The sequence below is a fragment of the Trichomycterus rosablanca genome, chromosome 27 (genome assembly GCF_030014385.1).
Source record: "Trichomycterus rosablanca isolate fTriRos1 chromosome 27, fTriRos1.hap1, whole genome shotgun sequence".
Classification (NCBI taxonomy): Eukaryota; Metazoa; Chordata; class Actinopteri; order Siluriformes; family Trichomycteridae; genus Trichomycterus; species Trichomycterus rosablanca.
In genome coordinates this window covers 12,823,628-12,843,243 of record NC_086014.1, presented here as the reverse complement: position 1 = coordinate 12,843,243, position 19,616 = coordinate 12,823,628, and the positions used below count along the sequence as shown (strand labels likewise).

Sequence of the window (19,616 nt, the reverse complement as noted above, 5' to 3'; positions counted from 1 at the left end):
ATCGCGCTCATCGGCTCCGTATTTTGATTCAGTTCAGCGGTGTTTGATTCAGTGAATCTTAATTAAACTCTTCTGTTTGTGTCTCGTTTTACCGTTAGCGTGTATAATCCTTGTTGTCTTCCGTTTACTGTTTTGGTTTTCGCTGGTTTTGGACACTGTTTTCGCCTTTTTTATATTAAACTTTCCCTGATTTATATTCCGTGAGCGTCTGGTCAGTTTCTGCTTCGTGACATGTTGGTATTTTAATTAAAATATAAAGTATGTAAACAATCGCGATTGTCACATTCTAACATCGGGTGAAAACGTTCATTCGAATTAACCGAATTAATCGTGAAAATCGCCCAGCCCTACTCTGTATTTACATGTTCCTTTATCAAACAACCAGACTTTCAAGAGCTCTGTCAACATAAAGCACAAAATGGTCATAGTGTTAATAGATTTAAAAGTCAGACAAAGTATTACGCCATATTTAAAAGGTAAATCCCACAACAACGTAAAGACACCAAGCACACAGTGTGCATGCAGCAAAAACGGCTGTTAGCACACTTCCAGGTAAATTCCCTTCATTCTGTCATGAGAAGCATTACGCATGTTCACATACTGTGTGCATTCCTAAGCCAAGCCTTAAAGGAAGCTGAGGGCCAGCAAGGAGTCATGTTCTAACACTTCTAACATCTAATAAATATTCACCCCTGCCTTTAATAAATAAACAGAAGCAGCAAAAATACAATACATGGATTCATCAGGTATCTTCTAAAAGGTGAAGCTTTTCTGTTGGCTGATTCTGTTGGGAGATTACGCCCATTATCTAAAAATAGGTGAAATTTATAGGTCTACAGTCTATTTCAAATCTATGTCCATTCAGTTTCATAAACACTCTATTCTGAACAGGGTACTAAAACATTTAGAGATAAACTGTACACTTATTGGCAAAAATTATGCAACCGCCCTCTAATGTATTTAGCCACACATTTTGCATGCAGATGCATAAAGTAATTGAATTATATGTTTTCAGAAGAACATTGTTTGGAGTGGAAGAACCAGATCTGTCAAACAATGACAGTTTTTAAAAACCTGACACTTAACACAAATCTACAAGCAAAAAAAAAAAACTGAATTGTGACACAAACTGTTACCATCATAAAACTATACCAAGTCAGAAGGTCTTCACTTCTTTTACACACACTTCCTAAAGCATGCACACAGTCACACATCGCTGTACACCGGAACCAGTCTCTATGACAACCAATGGTTTCCACAGTTACACTCTGAGATACTAAAAATCAACACTGAGTGAGTCACTTCCTCTTGTATTGACTAAGTGTGTAACACACGTATGGAGAGTGTCTGAGGGGATGAGCATGGACTGACACTTTCCACAATAGGCTCATGCAGCTGAAAGCATTCTGCAGAGAACTAGGGATAAATATACAGTCTACAACACAGACTGCAGAAACAATGAGCCAAACGGTCATGTGGTAGGCCTAATGCAAGGTCAGCTGATTCATATCCAAACCAGTAGTTACCATAGTTATATAGTTGGAAAAAATGTTTCTTTGTAAAGTTCTTAATGCAAACACAGAACTGACCACAATCAACTCGACTGTGACTTACCTTTATCATGTGATTATACACACTGCATTGCTTAGCAAACAGTGCTGAATATAGTAAATACAAGTAACTCTGCCATAAGTACACCTACCAAAAAAAACTACTCTCCAAAATATTTGGACAGATGGCCCTTTACAGACAGCACATCTGCATGAGTGTTCTCCATTAACATTTATGAATTTAGCAGATGCTCTTTTCAGATTTACCATACAAGCAAACAAATTCAGCATTGAACAGACCTAAAAGAACAATTTGGTCGTAATTAAAATGTACACAATTTTCCTCACAGCTTAAAATTGTCTTATAACAAAGACTCAGTTGATTGAACACATCTGCGCTGACATTAGGGTAGCTAGAGATGAACGAAAATCTTAGAAACAGAACCCCCTTCCCTAAACCAAACTCCACACTAACAGAGTTGGGGATCAAACCTGGGTCACTGAATCTGTGAGGGTTCATCATTTACATTACATTTTCAGCATTTAGCAGACTCTTCTTAGCAGAGTCTAGTTAACCACTAAGCTAGCACTGCCCAAAATAGCAGTTCTAAACAAAATAAGCAGCTATATGAGTATTTATGATCTAGCTATAGTTAGGGCCAAGTGTGGAGGCATATTTTCCGGACACATCAGGAATTTCCTTAAACATCAGTCTTTAAACTGGGCATTTTTAAAATAAATAACTCAAACAGTTTGTCCTAAGGAGCAAACAATATCTTAATATATGTGCCAGTATTGGGATATGGCTGGTCTTGTCACACTTACAGAGCTCTAACCACTAAGATGCCCATGTTCCACTGCATGAAAAGTAAACTGAAAACTGCATAAATTTGACTAGCAGATTATCAGTTACTGGAATAGTAAGAATGTGTCATGGCTGCTGGCATGCAGTAAAAAGTTACTATAACTGCAAAAGCAGAAAAACCTGATAGTGTTTGGCAGTGAGATATTTAATTTTACATCTCAAATAAAGACTTCTTTATACTGCCTTTCTTAAAAGGTACTGTCTTCAGTGTATTTGATCTGACCCTGTGTTATTTGTAACTGCCTACCGTTTGGCCTCTTCCAGGTGGCACAGGTACTCATAGGCCATGTTTTGCTGCCGGCGCTCATCCATCTCCTCAGCTGTGAGTCGCTCCACACCATCCAGTACGGCTGCAGTGGAGAATAAATACATGAGATATGGGGAACAAATGCACGGTCCCATTGCAACATGGTGTTTATCCAATACACAGTGACAGTCACAAAGCCAGATCATCAAATATGCAAAGAAAGCAAGATGACGGCCAGTCACAGCCACATTTTATTATTTTTAAAAAGGGGCATAAATATGCTAAACAGGACAAAATTACAAATGTTTAGTGGCACCAACGAATTCTTCACATGTGATGTAAAACCATGATTATTTTCTTAGTGAGCAGGGACATTTTTTCAACGAGAGAGTAAAGGACTTAGAAACTGGGGCCTGACATTTGTTTTGACATAATTTTGGTAGATCTGTCTACATAAAGGAAACTGAATGTATCAGCCATTTGTAGATAAATAGACAGACAGACAAAAAGACAGATAGTCAAACAAACTATCATTCCTAAAAATATTGACTGTTTTTGCTAACATAATACAATAGATAACATACAAAACTCAAGAAGTCAAGAATTCTTCATTATGGCACTTAGCAGAAAGGAGAAAGCTGACTTTCCAACCCTTCTAGAAATTAAACTGAATATAAATGTCATCATAGTGTCCCGTGTTTATCTGTGCTTGTCATGAAGCAAGATATGATTTGATAACAATACATCATGATAAACTAAATATTTAATTACAGTTAATTCCTAGATCTGTGTTTTAGCTATTATTTTTACATTTGAAGACAGATGGGCAGGCAGATAAACTAGTACAGAAATATATGCAAACAGAAAGGAAGACTACATTAATGGAAATTAGACAGATCAGTATCAACAGACAAACTGCTAAACTGAAAGACAGTGATTTGAATTTCTTTGTACCAACAGCAAGCCCTTTCACACATGGTAATACCGTTTACGTATTTATGTGATATATTAATTTATTATTAATTTCTATATCTGGTTATGGGCGCCACAAAATGCCACGTCTTCTTTTTTTTTTCCTTAAGTGAAACAATGATTGGCAGAAGATGGAAAACTCTATACTGTTCACTCATTGTTGTTTGTAAATGAGCAAATGTGGCTTTGCAAACAGTTTGTGTGAGTAAGCACCAGTTGTGCAGCCCGAACGAATCTGAGGGTAATAGAAGCAAGTCAGCACACATTTATGTAATCCTCCAGTAATGCCTAAGGTTGGGGCGTCAAGTCATGACGTAAAAGCAGAAGAACCCACCTTGGACAATTAGTTTTTATTTTATTTTAACAATGAAGTAAGGCACTGCTAAATAATTCAAATATATCTATACTTACAAAATTAAAAAGTAAAAAAAAAACATTTTAGGGTGCAGTTTACCTTAATGATTGGTATTAATGAAACGATTAGAAAGCCTTTACACTGCAATATTCTAAAGTATATATTTAAAATGTGTTCTCACCTATATTATTAGAATAAACTTAATCTCCAAACCTCGCAGGTCTGCGTTTAACTCTAAATCATTGTTTACAGCTGTTATTTATAAATAATTGTCACTTGGAATTTGACTGAAGGTAAATATACTAACATATAACAAAACAAAGCGCGATAAAACTGGTAACTGAGACTCTTGTTTATTAAATAATGTATATCTGCATATAGAAAGATCAGTCTTCGAATGCACTTAGTTGAATTTACTGAAATGCGGAAGCGCTTCACATGCTGATGGAATCACAAAGTTAAAAATGTAACGAAAACAGTAACATAGTAATTCTGTGCTTTTACTTCCAACACCCAAACGCATTTACTGCAGATTGAGATGTGAATAAAATGTACTTCTCGTGTGTAAGTGTACAAAAACTTTGTACTCACAGCCATATCTTGGCCGCATACCGTCTGCTTCATCCGAAGTTGACATGCTTACAAAAGTTTTAGAGAAATCCTCTCAGGTGATGAAGGTATAAATCCAACCTAACAGTAAATCCGCGTTTTCTATTTCACTCTACTATATTTCCTTCTGTGCTTTTTGGTCGGAGGGCTCTTTAGGCCTCCTGATTTCTTCTCATAACACTCGGTATCTTCAGACCTCACTGCTGAGCTGGGCGTGGGAGAGAGGGTTCCTGCCCAAATCCTCAAGTTATGCGCTCCAGGAAACACCCATGTGAAACACTACACTTACAGCGCCACCTGGTGCACACACAGTAAACACACACACATACACAGTAAACACACACACACACACACACACACACACACACACACACACACACACACACACACACACACACACACACACACACACACACACACAGGTATAGACCGAAAATGCCGATTATAATCAACTCACAACTTTTATCAAACAACGCTTTTACAACGCTTACATTAAACTCCCTCACACATTCTTATTAGGGCGGCACGGTGCTGTCGCCTCACAGCAAGAAGGTCCTGGGTTCGATCCCCAGGTGGGGCGGTCCGGGTCCTTTCTGTGCGGAGTTTGCATGTTCTCCCCGTGTCCGCGTGGGTTTCCAAAGACGTGCAAGTGAGGTGAACTGAAGATACAAAATTGAAACTAAGACTGAAACTTGAACTGATGAATCTCGTGTAACCAGTAACTAGCTGCCCTGTCATGAATGTAAAAGTGTAAAACATGACGTTATAATAATAAAAATAAACAAACAAACAAACATTCTTATTATGATAATGATGATGTGAATTAAAACTCTGTGCAACTACAGAACACTGTTTTCTGTTTGGGACTTTCTTAGATGTGTATCATTTATTTCATATGAAATCATGTCTTACCCCACAAGACTAGGTAAACAGTTTTATTTGCGAGGTTAGCCTCCACTTAATCACTTCTTTTTTTACCCCCTTGTGTGTTTCCTTTCTGGTGATCTGAGATCAGTGCTTAATTTTTAAAGCTCAAGAATCTGGCACCCCCTGCAGAGACGTTGTATTAGCTCAAATGATAGCTCACTTGTAAAGCTCAAAACCCTCAAAAAGTAACAGGTGTCATAGGCCATCCACAAGTTGTTTTTACTCTTTCACATACTAAAGGCTTTAAAGACAATTATCGACGTACAATGAGATGGCTAAAGCATGATTCTTTTTATCATGGTCCTGAATCACTCACTGTGTGGCATAAATAGCACAACCCTAGATACATATAGTGCTAAACGGAAGTACTTGCCACCTAAAGATCTTTGGCACTTTAATTCTTTTTAGGTTTTTCCAGCACCTATATTTTGTTATTTATATATTAAACCTGGTGGGTGGAGCATCTGGTCCTATGATCCAGTCTGGAGGGCAGTGCATTTGTGGTTATAAAAGCAGCATCAATCAGAATGAAGTGTGTTCCAGGTTTCTTCTCCTCATCGCTCCTGTAGGATCAAGACACTGTGTCTCAGGACCATGGAGAGCACAGGAATGGTGATTAGACTGCTACTCATTGTTCTGGTTTTTGCCATGTCCAGCGGTCAACATCCACCTGAGATATCTGAGGAGGAGCAGAAATCTGACATAAACTCTGACAAGGAACTGGTAAACTCAACTAATTAAAGGGATTGTATATTTAAAATTATATAAAGTAGTGATAATTAAATCTTAGGGAATTATAATGATTTTATACTAACTTGCAATATATGAATGCACTTAACAAAAAATGGTACGTAGTTCTAAAGTTACGTTTTTCAACAGACTGATGCAATCGACGAATTTATGTCCAGATTTCAGAACAGACTGGGAGTGAATGAGAAACGTGCCATTCCAACGGTAAGTTCTACCTCCTTTTATAAAGCAGGATGTCGAATTTCCCCTAAACTCTGTCTCTAGATTTTATGACATGCCTGTACATTCATATGAATTGTGTAGTTTACTAAATATGACTTTGCACTTTGTAGCATAAGAATGTGGTTCCAGACCTAATGTTTATGTTTTAAAGTTTCATATATGTGTGTGTATTTATACATTTATATATAGTTGCTTTGGACACAGTGTGGGTCTGCTTGTCTCCTTTCTTTATTTGCTTCATTACAGGAAACAAACCTGTTTATCATTAATGCCTAAAAACTACTTATTCAATGTGCTCTGTAGTAGAAATATTACTATAAATAATGTATGGTATAACTGTTGTTAACAATAAATTATTGTTTGAAAGTCATTAACTACCTAATATTTATATCACACACTAATACAAATTTTTTTTAGTGTGTAGTTGGGACACGCTGTGCGATGAGGTTTGGTCCACGTTTTGGACAGCTGTGTGAATGTACCCGTGGCTCTTACTGCAACTCATACTTGCTCAGGTGCATCTGATTTACCAGCTGGGATGCTGTCACCCCTACCTCTGCATTTACACAAAACATGCAATTGCTGAAAAAATGTCTACAGGAATGTTATTTTTTAGAAAAAAAGTATTGAGTACTGATTAGCTGGTAAGCATGAGCCATGTGTTGTAAGAGTACGTCTGTGTAATATTTTCAGTAAATTAATTTACTTTGTATTTTTGTTTCATAATCAGTTTACTAAGGTAAATTGATACAACTTGTATAAAAAAATTTTTAGGAAGGCCCCGGGAAAAAGAAGATGGGGAAGTATGTTTACTCAGTGTTATATCACATAAAAGCCCAAATCATTAAGTGGTGAAAACATGGCACAGTTTCATAAATGCAGTGTAGAACTGATGCAGTTTTTTAACCATAGGGATGAAATACAAATGACAATTACCAAATAAATAGTGTCAAAATCTGAAAAAGTATATGCAGACCAACTGAAAATTCCAGCATAGGAAATTACCAAACTTTGCTTAACTGAGCTTACAGGACTGTATTTTTGCAACCCGACCTAAAAACTGTTTATGCATGTTGTATTACTGATGTGTTGGTAATAATTGTTGTGAAAATTAATTGTCGTAATTGTAAAAATAAAAAAAATTATAAAACTGAAATTTTAATGTAAAGAAGAATACAGGAATTACTGATTGAAAAAATTACAGCATGGAATAAACTACATATTTTGTACAATAAACAGTGTTTTTCCCGAGTTTTTGTATACATTTACATTTGCTTTATCTTTATACTAATCTGTTAATAGTGTTCATCTGCCATATAGCCCTGTTTAAATAGATCTTCAGAGAAAAGAGAACTATTGCTGTTGACTGACATGGTTATTAGTGCATGGAAAACCTTATACCGCCTTAAAGACACAATCAGGAATTTTTGAATGAGTGCTTGGCTGACTCAGGGCTAATTTTAAGTAGACAGGCATAAGGCAAAAAAACCAACTATCATGGCCTGAAAATGTTTCAACATTTATTTTGGCATTAAACATAGACTTAGTAACCATAGTAAAAGCATATTTTAACCACTGACTATCATCCAATAAGATTGCTATACTGCCCTAGAGAGATAAGCAATATCAATATATCAGCTGTAATGTGCCTACTTTAATGACCCAAAGCTGATAAGGGGCTTAATGCCTCCCTCAAGAGACCCTTGTGCATAATTTACATGCCCTTCTTAATGATACAGACAAACTGAAATAAATCCACAAGCAATAATTGCCTCAAGATTTTGAAGTGTGACTGTAAGTAATCGTTTTCATTGAGTCCACTGGTCAGGCACTGATCTCGAATAATAAGACTTACAGGTTAACAGTAGGCAATAACTTCAACCCACAGGTGTTGGATCAAAAGGACAGACACCAAGTGTTTTTGAGTTCCTTGATGACCTAAAAGCAACAGAAATTGCAGTTATACAGTGAAGTAACACAAACAAAAAACATCACATTAAACATGAATATTATGAATATTAAAACAAGTCAGAACTCTTTTAAAAGAATATACTCTGGTCAGATAAAACAAAAAACAAAACATTTTGGCAGTAATTTAGCTTGAGTATGAAAAAAGAGATGTTGCTCCTACAAACACCACATCCACAGTAAAATATGGAAGTGGGAACATCAAAATATGGGGCTGTTTCTCTGCAAATGGTACTGGGGTAAAAATGTCACTGAAGGGAAAAATGAAAGTACCTTTTTTCTCTATTAATATGCAGTGAATGCACTGGAATGAAACTATATCACAAAGACGAATGTGGATGAATACTTGTCTCCATGCATGGCATATCATTCTATTTTCTATAAAGAAGTAAAATAAAATATGGAATATAATAAGTACAAATGTTGCAGCTGTCTTGTTAACTTAGCTCAACAGAGGTACTTCAATATTGCAAAAGACTGCAGGTTTACTAAATTACTAATGAGACTACTGGATTGTCCCTTTGGCCATTGTAATCAATATTTCAGAACCTTTTCCAATTATTCACCACCGGCTACTTTCACTATATGAAAATAATCCATCAATGTCCTAGGCTGGAAAAACAACGATTTCTAATTTCCTCATCAATCACCCTGCCTTAGTTCCCTTTGTAAGTAATAAAAATATAAAAGGTAATGCAAGACTCATTTAAAAAAATAGAACATAGCCCTGTGATGAACTGGCGACGTGCCCGGGGTGTTCCTGACCTTTTTCCCCAGTAAATCTGACCCATCGCAACCCTGAACAGAATGCTAAAACAGACAATGATTGAATTAATTTATGAATAAGAACATAGAGAAGATGAATAGGTATTATGCTATAAAGTGTGTTATTGTGCTATTAAATAATAAAAATTGTTGTTCTTAGCTAAATTAATTTAACACATCGTTACCATTAAGGAATGTATGTATTCTGACTAGAATATATGTTGGACGTTTTTATAAAGAAATAAGCTAGATGTATTATATTTAGCAGAATTTAGATTTATATTCTCCAGGAATTAAAGCTTAATGTTTATTATTTCACCCTTTTTATTTCTTTACTTAAAAGTACAGAGCGCATAGAACAAAGCTATGCTGCCACCCTGTGGTCAATAATATGTACTACACCTCAGGGGTGAAGGATTTACATTATACGTGGTAAATACTGTATATAACACAGTAACACAGTAACTACGTATAACACAGTAAATACCTGTCACTGTTAGGAATGAGCCCCTATTACTATTCGTATGTTTTATTATCTCAGATTTGATGTTAAAGGAAGTGTTTACTGTTTTGTTTACTCAATCACACCTGTGGGGAAATATATAGCAGCCAATCCAACTGCCATTTTATTATGCGGCAGACTGGAATAAACCACGCCGACATGAGAAGAGCTTGGAATACCCCACGCCAAGGGCAAATAAAAACATGACTTCAGACATGGCAGAGGATGTAGGTGCTAATCTGCAGGTGTAAGAGTGAGGCATGCAGCAGGAAAGCTGTTGTAGGAAACTGAATATGAATAAACTGGAAAAAGTGTGTGTGCGTGGACAGGGGGTGTAAAACAAAATAGAACTTATTACAATTGTTATAATTATTATAATGGTTTCTGTCTTTGTAAAGATTGACACGTTCTCCCTGTGACCACATAGGTTCCTACTGCCAATAGAAACATATTGGCTACTATGAACTGCTCAGAGGTTTCAGTAAGTGAGTAAATGGGTAAGTATGCAATGCCATGCTTATTATTATTGTTATTATTAATTATTTTATTCTGATGAGGACCATCTGGAAACACTTAAAGAAAGGCAGGAGTACACCCTAAACAGGGCAACATACCCATGTACTTACACCAATGAGCAATGTACATGTCCTGAATGTTTTTGGGAGGTGTGAGGAAACTGCACTACCCAGAGAAAATTCACATTGTCAAAGGAGAACTTATAGACAGGAAACAGGATCATATGCTATATAGGTTTTATTACATGTTTATTACATGTTTCTCTAGTGTTTTAAAGTGCATCATGAAACCAGATAGGTTGGTGCTGTTTAAGAGCTTCGGTACAAAACAATTTGCACACAGAGAACATTAGAAAATAAATACATTTTTATTTTAAAGTAATACATGTACATCAAAAGCAGCAGATAATTTAACTTCACACATTGAACAAAGAAATATTACTGTTTTCTAAAAATACAGACTGTAAAAATATTTTTATTAAGTGACTCCATTTATAGTCCACATGTTGAATCATTATAAGCATTTAAGTAGGTAGGCATGGCAGGTCGCTCCGATCGGACAGTCGCACATCCTGCCGATACGCGCCCCTTTCCGTATGGCACACTGCTGCCCGACACCGCACTGTAATTACACATTAAAATGAAATCAGCTATGCAGGTTGCACCAGATCCGCCCCATTGACAGGAAAGATACTGTATCTTGAAGATAAAAATCCAAATCCTGCCCTGCATCCAACGGCACCTGCAGTCATCTTTCTTCTAACATCCTGAGGCTTTTGTTCAGAGATGTACAAGCTACTGACTCTGCCTAGTTCACTTTGGTTTCTTTCCAGGTCCCTACATTCTTTTGACCCTGCACAGCAGCCTAACAGCCCTCGCTCTGGTCTTGTGAAGGTCAAGTTCTTGCTCCTGTCCTGGGTGGTACAAGCTCTGACTTCATGTTAAATTCCTGTTCAGAGGAACCACAAATGCCTACTTTTGGACGGTGGTTTACATGCTTATGTACAGTGCACCAAATGCTGCTGCTCATTTGCAGTGGACCTTAACCTGTTCCTATATTTCCTATATTCAAAAGACATACATCCTCCTGCTTCTCTCCAGGGAACACATGCCAATGCGCCTGTCATGCCCCCCAATCTCATGCAGGAGGCTGCAAGATCCTACACATGGGATTATAAGCTATTTTCTTCAAGTCCTTAATATTTATATGATATAGTGCAGGCAAGTGAATGTACTTCTGTAATAACCAGTTCTCCTGAATAAGTCACTTGCTTGCTACAGGTTAATTGGTACTCTTTAATTCTATTATATTAAATCAATTCATTAAAGCCAGTTAAAAGATGAAAATTTTATTTTTTTATTTTTTGTGAATTATTTATTTTAATGTATTAATTTTTAATGAAATTTATTTAAAACATAAATTATGAACTTTATTTAATGAAACTTTCAGTGACATGTTCCTCATTTATAAACCTTTGAAATTTTTACAGTAAGATACAATAAAGGGTGTAAAACATTTAACACCATTTGATAATGAACGATCTATTGCTCTACAGTTCTATGCAGTAAAAATATTAAGGTTACGTGAAAAAGTATGACACAGGAAATGTTTAAAGAGCCTCAACAAAACACAAGAAATACATTTTTATTAACAATACCCTCATAATTCAGTGCACCCGCACCATCCAGCTACTAGAGAAGTGCCCATGCTCCAATACAATATTTGCATGTAGAAATGTTGCTATTGATTGAATGCTGGTTGTGATAACAAAATTTCAACACATGACAGAGCAACACTCACTCACTCACCCGTTTACTCACTCAATAACATCTAGGCTGAGTTTAGACAAACCAATCCACCTATTGCATTTGTAGGAAATATTTCATGCAGAAAGTATTTCATGCAGCTACTAAAAATAAATCTGTAAAGTAAATAAATATGATACTGTCTAAGCTTTTTGAAATTAGCATTAAAGAGCTGTAATGATTTTACTCACCGTGGGAACGAGACTGAACTTCTTTTCCCAAAGTGAGACCCGTTTAGTCTGCAGCTTTTTCAAAACTTCCTGCAGAGCCCCGAGCTGTGAAAAGGATACAAATCAGTTCAAATAAATGAAAAAAAAAAATTGTTTTCATTTTACTTTTTCTCTGCAAGGCAAGTGCAAATCTGACAAGCAAATTTCATTATCTGAATTATTTAGCAGTGGAGCTTACAAGTTCTTTCTGACTGGTTAAATTAGGTTCTTTGGGGTAGAAGTTTCTCAGAGCTCTGCTGTCCACCTTCACCTCCTCATCCTCCGGAAGGTAAGTTTCATCGGCGGAGGTGCAGGACAGCAGCACGACGCACACTATCACGCACACTCGGCAGCTCTCCATGCTCTTCAGCTTCTCATGAGCTTCACAATGTTCTCATCAGTTTATATCTGCTTCTGCCAGGCGCCTCTGTTGCTCCACCTTTCACCACTGATGAGCTTCGTGCGTAACAGAGGCTTCGCGTGTGACTCATTTTGTAAAGTTTGCGGGGAGGGTTGGAGCGTCTGTGTTTCGTTGCTGAAATCCAAAACCTAATCCAAATAAGTGATGCACAAAATACTTTTACACATAAAATGCTTTGGAATTTCAAGCTCATCTATCATATATTTGTATATTTCAAACAGTATATTTTACTAGAATTTTGAATTGTGCATATGGGGATTTTGTGCACATTCTGTAAATACAGCATTTGGCCAAACGTTTATTTAAGTTAAAAAGAACATGCAATACTCAAATCTTCTACTGGGTTTAGTAACAGTGCTGTATTAATGTAGTGTGTACATTCTGTGTATTTAAACACTTGTATAATTTATGAAAGGTTAAAAGAGCTTTCAAGTCTTAATGAGCACAAGATTGGCTTTTAATTAGATGGGGGGAAAGCAAATAAGTTGCCTTTGCCAGAACAAGATTTAATTAGCAGTATTTATATCGGACAAACAGAATACTTCAATTAAAAATAACCAACGAAGTGTAAAAAATATTTTTTTTCTTTTTAATGCAAAGTGTTCTGTTGTTCCAAAATTAAACACTAATCTCAAAAATGCCAAGTCTCACCAAGAAACCCAATCAGTAAATGATGTAAGTCATTAAAGCAAACACAAATTCTGTCATAATTCATCCTGCATAATTGCAATAAGACCTGGAGAAGGATGGCAACTGGTTTAATTGGTTTGCTAAATAAAACCCTCAAGTAAACAGATTACGCAAACACGTCTTCCCTGAAAACACTGGATGCAGATGTGTGTACCGCAGGATAATTAACTTTTTCCTCAAGTCAATAAGGACCACCTATGCTGCCCGTTTTCTGACAAATTGGCTCAATCTATTTGTCTCCATGTGTGACCTTATGTTCAGCAGAACCTGACCTGGAGAAAACAAACCGAATCTTAGATTCTTTGAGCATGGCATGGCATCTCCGTAATGAGACTCTTCTCAAGCAGGCGAGTGCCATTTGAAGGATGATACAACTAAAGATATGCACTAGGACTGACCTCATTTTGCATTTCTCAAAATAAATGAAATGAAAATATCAGACTAGAACACACAACACAATAAATGATATTCTGTCATTTCCCCAAACCCTCCATATGCTCCACTAAAGTTTTATTATTGGCAAGTGTGCCCGAATGCTTTTTGACTTGTCATAAACAGGTGTACAGTACACTGAAATTCTTTTTTCGCATATCCCAGTTCGTTTGGAAGCTGAGTTCAGAGCGCAGGGTCAGCTTTTGTACGGTGCCCCTGGACTTTGATCAAGGTCTTGATCAAGGTCCCAACAGTGACTGCATGGCAGAGCTGGTATTCGAACTCTAAACCTTTCACTAAGCCACCACTGTATGATGAAGAGTAAAACTTTAAAATTCTTAAAAAGGATTATGAATGTGGCTAATGGGTGAAGTCTGTTTTGTGTTATTTTAAGTGTTAATGCCTGCCAACTTGTAGCTCTAAAAAAAGCGTGTGCTCATTAGTGCAAATACAGCTGTGTAGGCAGGGCGAATGCTTCAGCACTGAAGGCAACTTTTTAAAGACCTTTAATTACCTCACAGTGACGTGAACAGACTTGACTGCAAACCTTGATATTGCATTTAACTATATAAAAAGATCAGGGATGACACATGTGCCGAGCAATAAATCAATAGAAAAACATAGAGCTAAAGTTCCGGAGGGGAGGATTTTTCATTTATGCAGAAACTGGAAAGTGTGTTTACATGCAGTAGAGAATTTAACTATTATACAACACCCCAGTGAACTAAACACCTTTAGGATGAACTGCTACGTCAATCATAAATGAGTTCTTGACCTCATACATGCTTTTTACTAATGTGCACAAAGTCCAACAGACACAATCCAAAATGTTGTGCGGCTTCATAGAAGAGTAGATATATCTATTGAGGTGTATACAGTGTATCACAAAAGTGAGTACACCCCTCACATTTCTGCAAATATTTCATTATATCTTTTCATGGGACAACACTATAGAAATAAAACTTGGATATAACTTAGAGTAGTCAGTGTACAGCTTGTATAGCAGTGTAGATTTACTGTCTTCTGAAAATAACTCAACACACAGCCATTAATGTCTAAATGGCTGGCAACATAAGTGAGTACACCCCACAGTGAACATGTCCAAATTGTGCCCAAAGTGTCAATATTTTGTGTGACCACCATTATTATCCAGCACTGCCTTAACCCTCCTGGGCATGGAATTCACCAGAGCTGCACAGGTTGCTACTGGAATCCTCTTCCACTCCTCCATGATGACATCACGGAGCTGGTGGATGTTAGACACCTTGAACTCCTCCACCTTCCACTTGAGGATGCGCCACAGGTGCTCAATTGGGTTTAGTCCATCACCTTTACCTTCAGCTTCCTCAGCAAGGCAGTTGTCATCTTGGAGGTTGTGTTTGGGGTCGTTATCGTGTTGGAAAACTGCCATGAGGCCCAGTTTTCGAAGGGAGGGGATCATGCTCTGTTTCAGAATGTCACAGTACATGTTGAAATTCATGTTTCCCTCAATGAACTGCAGCTCCCCAGTGCCAGCAACACTCATGCAGCCCCAGACCATGATGCTACCACCACCATGCTTGACTGTAGGCAAGATACAGTTGTCTTGGTACTTCTCACCAGGGCGCCGCCACACATGCTGGACACCATCTGAGCCAAACAAGTTTATCTTGGTCTCGTCAGACCACAGGGCATTCCAGTAATCCATGTTCTTGGACTGCTTGTCTTCAGCAAACTGTTTGCGGGCTTTCTTGTGCGTCAGCTTCCTTCTGGGATGACGACCATGCAGACCGAGTTGATGCAGTGTGCGGCGTATGGTCTGAGCACTGACAGGCTGACCTCCCACGTCTTCAACCTCTGCAGCAATGCTGGCAGCACTCATGTGTCTATTTTTTAAAGCCAACCTCTGGATATGACGCCGAACACGTGGACTCAACTTCTTTGGTCGACCCTGGCAAAGCCTGTTCCGAGTGGAACCTGTCCTGGAAAACCACTGTATGACCTTGGCCACCGTGCTGTAGCTCAGTTTCAGGGTGTTAGCAATCTTCTTATAGCCCAGGCCATCTTTGTGGAGAGCAACAATTCTATTTCTCACATCCTCAGAGAGTTCTTTGCCATGAGGTGCCATGTTGAATATCCAGTGGGCCAGTATGAGAGAATTGTACCCAAAACACCAAATTTAACAGCCCTGCTCCCCATTTACACCTGGGACCTTGACACATGACACCAGGGAGGGACAACGACACATTTGGGCACAATTTGGACATGTTCACTGTGGGGTGTACTCACTTATGTTGCCAGCTATTTAGACATTAATGGCTGTGTGTTGAGTTATTTTCAGAAGACAGTAAATCTACACTGCTATACAAGCTGTACACTGACTACTCTAAGTTATATCCAAGTTTCATGTCTATAGTGTTGTCCCATGAAAAGATATAATGAAATATTTGCAGAAATGTGAGGGGTGTACTCACTTTTGTGATACACTGTATATGTGATTTGATATGCATTTCCATCTTACGCTTTTGAATTTTTCAACTCTGCTCTCACATTCATTCTTTTTTAGTTATTGGTTTACCACATTTTAGTCATTTTATTTTACACAGAGGCTACAAAAGAATCCTCTGGAAACAGCAAGCATGAAACTTTCAGATACCAAGTTCAAAAGCACTGACTCAGATTACTGCATGATGATATCACTTAGCTGGCTCTCTAAGCACTTGCAGTCATAAGAACCTCCACATTATGTAAATACCATTTCATCCACGCATATGTTACAGATCCAGAATAATAAAGGACTTTCATGTGTACTTGTGCTGTTTCCCTTCATCATCACAAACTGTTGTTGGATATCGAGATTTATTTGTGTCTTGTTCTGTCATTTTTAGTTCAGTTGTGCTTTCTGCGTTTTGACAAACCCTTGCTGTCTGTTAGACTCTGATAAATGAATTTACCCTAATGAACAGAAATGACGTAAAATCAACCTCTATTTCCTGTTAGCTACCCTATCCACGTAACAAGCTAGACAAGCAAACACCAAAAACTCCTTGTTAATAAACCTAATTGAAAATCATGTGCATTTGAATTTTTGCCCCAGGATTCCTCTGACAGACTGACAAAGCTGCCATTAGTGTTTAAATGATGGATGTAATCAGTCCACAAAGATACTAAAAGCTTTTACTCAGTGTAATCTTGTCTCCAGAGTGTTAATAACAGATGGATCTGTGGGTGGTGAACTCATCATGTTACTCTATGTAAGTCCCACTTCTCATTAACAGCAGCCCTTTTCACATCACAATGACTTTGATTGTCAGTGCTGATTAGATGGATTAGGTATATTTGCCCAAACATTACAGCTTCATGATCACAACATGGAAGCGGGTGCAGGCTTTCTACCCTTGACAATGTAATTAAAGCCAAGCATGGCACATATGTGACGCACAATGGCTCAACTTCAGGCTCACTCAGTGTTACACAGTGATGCCAAAATGGGAAACAGACCAAAGCGCACCTCTGGACAAGAGAGTGCCAGAGCGTGCTTCCCACACACTTGAGAGGAAGAAACTGAACACATGATGCAGAATCTCAGGTCGAGGGAGAAAAATTATGTGGCTAAAAAAACAATAACTACAAGGGGGGATGATCTGGAAAGTAAAATGAACGGTTATATGTTCATACCGTACATGGCGCCCAAACCAAACTCTCAACTTTTTGCTCATCCTGGTTTGGACCAAATTGGGTAAGCGCCCGACCACCTGTGCTTTCGTTGTGCCTACATGGTGATGGGTGTGCTTCACCTTAGAAAAAATGGGACGCCGTGCTGCTACTGGGGAATTCTGCTCTTCGAGTTTGTGTGTGCCATGAGGCCCATAAACACAGAAGTTCCCAGAGTGAGTTCCCAGAAGTGCTGGCATCCTTTGTCAGCGAAAACCTGAGTGAACCTAGAAATTTAAAGTGTGCTTTTCCCACTGGCCACCCTTCTGTCTAAGAATGAAATAGGATTTAGCAGTACTGTTCACGAACCTTGGTTATGCATAACATATTAAACTATGTATACTAACAAACACCAAACAAAAACATAAAGAATTTGTTTTTTGGCTCTTTGTTTTTACCGTTAATAGGATAATTTATTTACTTTATATCAGGCCAGTATATGTCTTGAAAACACTCAGCAAAATGTAACCTTTTAAATCTTTGTTTAAAGCTTGGTTCCAAACCACATACCATGCTGTGAAAAAGTATTTGCCCTTTAACTGATTTCTTCTGTTTGTTCACGTTGAAATAACCCTGAATAAAATGTTCCATGAAAATGAAATGAAAGGTAAATTCCGTAAGCCAGAACAGGAATTCTTGTTGTGCCATTACCACCAGGCCCCTAAACATCAGAGGAGTTAATGTACTCACACACTCAGATGAAATCAATTCCAAGCCAAGCTCCCGTCATCCTATAATTGGACTTTGCAGAAGAGGAAATAGAAGCGTGTTTGTGCCGTGTCTCAGAATGTCTGGAAAAAAAGAAAACGAGATGTGTGAAAGAGTCTAGGTCTTAATGAATTCTGGTCTCCCACACACTGTCTCCACTGCTCTTCATTTAGGAACAGACTTCAAAACAAGTCCACTTCCTTTTCTGAAATGGACACACACACACACACACACACACATACACACCAGCTCCAGGAATCCCTGCCTCACATTAATGCCAATTAGGTACACAGAAAATGTTTTTGTCAGGTTAAAAAAAATGTTCGGCGGATGTTATGTGGGTTTTAGCTTCGGCTGGAAATAAAACAGCAAATTTGTCAGTTATATAGCCAAATGGTTAGTCAGAAATTAGGTAAACCTGGCCCTGCACTCTTGCCTTTCTTTTAGTGTTTACAGGTGACTCAGAACCCACAGCAATAGTAATCATAATAAAGCAGTTACTAACTGAATAAATGATAAATTAATATTAGTTTTACATTCCCCTGATATAAGTTCAAAAACAAATCTAAACTTCATTGAATGGAAAGATTTAAGTCATTTTTTTTTGATTGATGCATCATGATTGAGCGCCGTTTACAACTTCATTAACCAGATTAAATAGTCAGATAAAAATTGTTCTGTGCATGCACAATGTGCAACGTTACATTTAAAAGCCTAAAATCTTGTAAAATCATTTGTCAATAAACACTGTTAATATTCTCTTGATATTTGTAGTCACATATACAAAAAATTTATTTCTTTATCTGATTTTCAAAACAATAAAAATCTACTCATTTGACTTAAAACACATTTAAGTAAACAGCATTTTCACTTCTGCTATTTAATAATAAAAACCATCTCTACAGCCCTGAATCTGTGAATTCCTTCTGCAGTTACACATTTTACTAGAAAAGCCACAAAATTCCTAAATCTACAAGTTACAACCTGCTACTTGATAAAGTAAGTCTGTGGTAGTACGTCATCTGCTCAAACCTGACATCCGTTCTCTACTGAAAACATCTAATATGATTATACATTCATCCAAAAATAAAACATTTCAGTCATGAAGCTCTAATATTTGCATTTCAATCCGATGTACTGTATAATGTGTAATTTAATCCTAACTGCACAGACGTGGTAGCTGCTCTCTATTAGTAAAAATGGCCCTAACAAACTCACATAAAACTCTGTTTTAAAAACATTTTAGAGCAATATTTTGGACAGTAATTGGAACTGTGTGAGTCATGCAGCAAACAAGAGCAGGCTGAAATGCTCATGTAATTATCATTTGCAGTAGAGCTAGCAAAAAGTTCCGCTTATGTAATTAAACACTGATTTAGAGCAGCTTCGGTTCAGTGTCACCCTTAGTCA

General features: G+C 37.5%; 3 protein-coding genes across 4 annotated transcripts in view; 1 reads left to right on the top strand and 2 right to left on the bottom strand.

The window, feature by feature from the left end:
* iqgap1 (IQ motif containing GTPase activating protein 1) overlaps positions 1–4,782 on the bottom strand; it is a 29,975-nt gene extending 25,193 nt beyond the window's left edge. The window contains exons 1-2 of the mRNA XM_062989406.1: positions 4,581–4,782; positions 2,663–2,765 (exon numbers count right to left, since the gene is read on the bottom strand). Coding sequence (XP_062845476.1) covers positions 2,663–2,765; positions 4,581–4,626 — 149 coding nt within the window. The 5' untranslated portion in view covers positions 4,627–4,782. The remainder of the gene's footprint in view (positions 1–2,662; positions 2,766–4,580) is intronic.
* A 1,308-nt stretch (positions 4,783–6,090) lies between these two features.
* cartl (cocaine- and amphetamine-regulated transcript-like) lies at positions 6,091–7,733 on the top strand. Its single transcript, XM_062989951.1, has 3 exons — positions 6,091–6,248; positions 6,405–6,479; positions 6,915–7,733. The coding sequence occupies exons 1-3, from the start codon at positions 6,120–6,122 to the stop codon at positions 7,020–7,022; spliced, it is 312 nt and encodes a 103-aa protein (XP_062846021.1). The 5' UTR covers positions 6,091–6,119; the 3' UTR covers positions 7,023–7,733.
* A 297-nt stretch (positions 7,734–8,030) lies between these two features.
* On the bottom strand, positions 8,031–12,805 carry cart3 (cocaine- and amphetamine-regulated transcript 3). Of its 2 annotated transcripts, none has more exons than XM_062989710.1 (3): positions 12,462–12,805; positions 12,245–12,328; positions 8,031–8,435 (listed from the first exon to the last, which is right to left on the bottom strand). In XM_062989710.1, the coding sequence occupies exons 1-3, from the start codon at positions 12,621–12,623 to the stop codon at positions 8,394–8,396; spliced, it is 288 nt and encodes a 95-aa protein (XP_062845780.1). In that variant the 5' UTR covers positions 12,624–12,805; the 3' UTR covers positions 8,031–8,393. The 2 variants fall into 2 exon arrangements, with proteins under 2 accessions (XP_062845780.1, XP_062845779.1); XM_062989709.1 differs by lacking the exon at positions 8,031–8,435 and adding an exon at positions 10,640–10,869.
* Positions 12,806–19,616: the final 6,811 nt, after the last annotated feature.